This window comes from Cynoglossus semilaevis, chromosome 4 (assembly GCF_000523025.1).
Source record: "Cynoglossus semilaevis isolate Cse_v1.0 chromosome 4, Cse_v1.0, whole genome shotgun sequence".
In the NCBI taxonomy this organism is placed as follows: domain Eukaryota; kingdom Metazoa; phylum Chordata; class Actinopteri; order Pleuronectiformes; family Cynoglossidae; genus Cynoglossus; species Cynoglossus semilaevis.
In genome coordinates this window covers 18,311,826-18,316,883 of record NC_024310.1, presented here as the reverse complement: position 1 = coordinate 18,316,883, position 5,058 = coordinate 18,311,826, and the positions used below count along the sequence as shown (strand labels likewise).

Genomic DNA, 5,058 nt, shown 5'->3' with positions numbered 1-5,058 from the left:
CTCCCCCCCCTGTCTCCCTGCTGACACTGAGACGCAGTCACGTGGTTGAAGACACTTACAGACAGCTCAGTGCAGCTGACCACAGTGCCTTCAGAAAGCAGCTCCAGGTATGACTATATTTCCAGGAGGTTTTGTAATCAAATAATTGCAAGTCATTTCATATTTTTTTTTAAAAATTACAAAATTCTAAAAGTTTTTTTAAATCAAATTTTTTTTACAATATATATAAATAGCATTTTTTATATATTTATATAATATATATAATGTTTTTTACAACACCAAAAATAAAATATGTGAGTGTACAAAACTCCAAATGCACAAACATGCTCTGCCAGCAGGTGTCAGTAAAACGCTGCCCAAAATGCTTTGGTTTGGTTTTGGTTTGGATGTGTGCGTTGAAGACGTCAATAATTTATTATGTTTTTACAGTTTGATTTTTTTAAATGTCCACAAACTAAACAATCATATGAATATGTGTNCACGTGTTTGTGCACATGTTTATCATCCACAGGTCCAGTTTGTAGACAACAGAAAAATAATGAGAGTCAACACAAGCGACCTTTTTAATAAGGTTTTCGAAGAACTCCTGAGTCCTGATAATGACCTGTTAATGTACAACAGCAACCAGACTGTGGCCTGGTTTCCTCCCACGGTAAGAGCAGATACACCGCTTCATCACTATGTATAGACATTCAGTTGCTTTGAACCGGACCAAACCTGTTTTTCATTCTCTGTCCAAACAGCCCACAGTGGAGAACAACTATTTCCTGTTTGGTGTTCTGTGTGGCCTGGCTCTGCACAACCACGTCATCGTTGACCTACCGTTTCCTCTGGTTCTCTACAAGAAACTCCTCAGGGTCAAACCTTCATTGGCTGATTTAAAGGAATTTGACTCTTTCATGGGAGAGTAAGATGAATTTTACATATATATGTACACAGTACGTTCACGTACTTACGTTCACACTAACAGCCGCTAGAGGACACTCTAGGTTTGTGTACCAGCATGTGCTACTCCTGTACCTGTTGCACCAGCAAGCTAGAGGGCACTCTAGCTTGCTGGTGCAACTTATACTCCAGAGTGACTTACAGTCCGGAAAATACAGAACACATTATATACAATATATCATTTCGGTTAGTAGAAGATGTTGCACTTATCTTCTAATTTGTCTACTTTACTTTAGACAATTTGGGATTCTCTTTCCATTTTCTCAAACTCTTCACTAATTGTTTTCCACTTTTTTCCCTCTTCTTTCTTTTTGTTTTCTTTCTACTTCTATCTACTAACTATCTCATAACTTCTTGTTTCTTTGTTTTTTTTCTGCTTCTTATTTCTTCTGCCCGGTCTCTTTCACTTCTGTCAGCCCTTCCTAATCTGACCCTGTTGACAAAGAATACTGACAAAACTATCATCACTGTGTTTTACTTCCTGCGTCTTCAGGTCTTTGCAGCACATGTTGGATGACACTCCGAAAAATGTGGAGGAAATGGACGTAACCTTCAATGTAGGTTTGTGAATGGGTTTTTAGGCACTATTATATTTTGAAGTCATTTAGTGACATTTAAGATAACATTTTAGCATAGCTTTGCAGAGTAGATTTAGTAAAAATATAGTATGTTGTTTTTGGATCGAAACTTTCGGGACTTACATAGTATACCAGATACCATTGTTTTTGTTACTTAAGGCAATTTCAGAAAAGTTGTTTAGAAAATTAATGTATTTCTCTTTTCCAAAAAGTAATGCTAATGCTAATGTAATTTTTTGTACACATTTTTTCAGCCAGATCTTGAGGTTTAGGCATTTTTTATGATACCTAAAGACAAATAATTACACCAAGATCTCTTCTTTTTGAACACATGGCCGTGTCAATTTTTGACATATGAATTTACAATAGTTCTCAGCTTCTTATTCACCAATACTACACAAGGTGCACATTTTAAGGTGTTTCGAGGAGAATCTTTTGGGGATATATATATATTTTTTTGCTCGATTGTAACATATGTTGATAAGTCTAGTGTTATTATAATATATATATAAAAAACAACCTGTTAAATCTAGGTGCTCTGGGGAGGAGAGGCAGTTGAGCTTGACCCGACTAAACCCGGAAAACTGGTCACAGTGTCAAACAGGTAATGATTGTGGGAAATTACAGCAGCCATTTTGAGAGCCGTTGGAACAAAATGGTAACTAACTACGTTAAATACCCTGTCTTGTTCACTTCTCCTCTCAGAAAACAATACGTTGCTGCGTTTGTTGACCACGCCTTTGATAAATCCGTCAGGGGAGTGTTTGAGGAGTTCAAGCGAGGTTTCTTCAAAGTGTGTGACGTGGATGCGGTGGACATGTTCCAGCCTGAAGAGCTGAAGGAAGTGATGGTGGGACATGGCAACTATGACTGGCCGGTTTTCAAGCAGGTTTGTTCCCTAAAAACTTTAGGTCACATTGGTCCTAATTGTTCTGAATCTTTAATGTAATTTTGTATACTTATGAACACTCAAAACAACAGGTCGTTCAGACTCTGATACTAACAGAATAAAGTCTAAAAGATGTTTTATTTTGAAAATCTAATGAACCTTCAATGATGGCGCAGTATTACCAGTCTGCAGTAACAGCTGATACTGGTCGACCGGTCCTTGGTACAAAGGTTTGGGGTGATTGGGGATCGCTGCTGTAGGAAATCATTGGCCAAACCTATATTTCACTGTACACTTTCATATATCTATACATTTTAGTTTTTTTTGATATGCAAAATGATTCCGACTGAGAAGGTATTTGTGTTGATTGTCCTCAACAGAACACAGTTTATGATGGCGAGTATCACGCTGACCATCCGACCATCATCATCTTCTGGGAGGTGTTTGAAAATCTGACAGAAGAAGAAAAGAGAAAATTCTTTTGTAAGAAAATCTAAACTGTTCACATGTGTAGTATTTGGGGTCAACCTGGTCAGTGTTATTCGTTGACTCCATTGTCTCCATTGACCTCTGTCTCCTTTACCAGATTTTGTCACAGGCTGTGTCCGTGTACCTTTTTGTGGAATGAAGCAGATCAGGATGACAGTTGCTGTGCTGCCTAATGCTAATGAAGTGCATATACCAGAGGCGCTGACCTGCCACTACCTGCTGTCACTGCCCAACTACCAGCGGTATCCTGTGAGCCAGACCATGCACACCAAGCTTCTGCAGGCCATCAATGACAAAAATGGCCTCCATCAGATCTAGCAAGATCTGATGGAGAAACAAAACAGTTTTATCATTTACTGCATTATTATTTTAATTACTGCGTTTCATTCACAGCTCCATTAGAGCAACATGCTATTTTATTTAGACTAGTTCACCTGCAGGATATGGCAGTTTAATTGTGATTAAGCTACAAAGTACATATAAAAGAATCTTTAATCAACCTGTTTCAGGTTTATTTTAGTTGCTGTATGCTAAAAATATATTTATAACAGTCAATAAATCTTATCTGTCTGGAAACCTGTTTGTAAAAGTTGTATAATTTCCGAACACATTTAAAAAACAAAATTATGAAGAGCTGGTAATCTTTTACAATCGCTAAAAAAAAAAAAACGCCAAAAACAATAATGCTGATTATTATTATTAAGAAATAATTAAGCTTTTTTAAATACAGTGGTCCCGCTCCTATCGCGGTAGTTGCGTTCCAAGACCCACTGCGAAAAGGGAAAATCCGCGAAGTAGGGGCGAAATATAGACTGTATTACCCTTTCCCACACAATTATATGTACAGTAGAGTTGGAGAATGGAAATATAAGACGTTGCTTCACGTTATCACCTTTGTCCCGCGTCACGCAAATTGAAGATTTTGTCCCACTTTTTCATTTGCTTTACTTAATTGAAAATCAACTATTTTGTGTGTCTGGCTGTCTATTGTCACGTCATGGATAGGACAATAGCTGATAGGACAATCTCAAATCTCAAGAGAGATCCAGGTCAAAGTTCACTCTGCACATAGCTGCATTGAGTTCGACAACAATGTAGAATATATATTCATGGCCATGGAATCTTGTTGTAGCCTAGGTTTGAACATTTGGTTACTTTTCTGCTACCAATGTGTTTCATAAACGTGCTTTTCACAGTGCTGAGAAAGGCTGTTTGCCTGCCACTTGCTGGGTTGTGATGAAAAATCTGTTTGATGTGGAAGAATTAAGGTAATGCATCGATAAATATGTAACATTGCAACATGTATGTACTTTTCAGGTTTATGTTATATCTTACACTATAGAGTTTTTGTTTGTTTTGTGGAGGTAAAAGGCAAGATACGTGCATGTTACTTGGTTAAAAAAAAAAGGGTTGGCTTTAAATGATTGCAGCTGTCCCTCATTGTCCCACATAAACCTGCTACTTGTCCAGCAATTTGTCCGTATGGAGGTGGTCACCCTAGTTAAAAGCAGAGGTCACATTTTGTTGTGTGTCACAGTGTCAAATAATTCACTTACTTTTTCTTTTTTTCAAGGGGAGATGCTAATACAGGCTACGATGCATGAGCCAATCAGCGCGAGGTAGAGAAGAGCATGCTCAATGCAGTGTTCGATCTGCTTAAGGTAAACAAAGCTACCAGCGATATGTTTTTTACTGTTTAATTTTTTTAGGTTAGAAAATGTTTTGTTTTTTTATCCTGAAAATAATGTAAATAGAAAATATATTTTCCGTTAAATACTGCGATAAAGTGAAACACTCGCGAGAATGGAATAAAAAAAATCTGTGTTGTACTGAGGGAGTGAAAGGAGTACTGTGATATAGAGAGGGACCACTATAAATAAAATATACTAAAAACAAAAAAAAAATACATAAACTAAATTATGTATGCAACATAATTATATTTTAGCCTTTTTATATTTATAAAAATATATCTCTTTTGGGAATTATTTTTCTTTTTTTAGGAAATTTTGAAATAGATTTATAGTATGCTTGTTTTTGGTGATATTTTGACATGGTCAGATATGATATGCTGAGTTTTTAGTACAAATTATTCCCTTGGCAGCATGTTTTTGTACAAATTATTCCCTTGGTAGCATGTTTTAGGGCATAAATTTGCAT

General features: G+C 36.7%; 1 protein-coding gene across 1 annotated transcript in view; it reads left to right on the top strand.

Annotated features, from left to right (window-relative positions):
* Positions 1–3,477, top strand: part of LOC103378517 (probable E3 ubiquitin-protein ligase HERC6) — a 10,049-nt gene extending 6,572 nt beyond the window's left edge. The window contains 8 exon segments of the mRNA XM_025055372.1: positions 1–107; positions 512–652; positions 744–907; positions 1,439–1,502; positions 2,057–2,127; positions 2,229–2,412; positions 2,793–2,895; positions 2,999–3,477. The exon segment at positions 1–107 is cut by the window's left edge and continues 82 nt beyond it. Coding sequence (XP_024911140.1) covers positions 1–107; positions 512–652; positions 744–907; positions 1,439–1,502; positions 2,057–2,127; positions 2,229–2,412; positions 2,793–2,895; positions 2,999–3,219 — 1,055 coding nt within the window. The 3' untranslated portion in view covers positions 3,220–3,477.
* Positions 3,478–5,058: the final 1,581 nt, after the last annotated feature.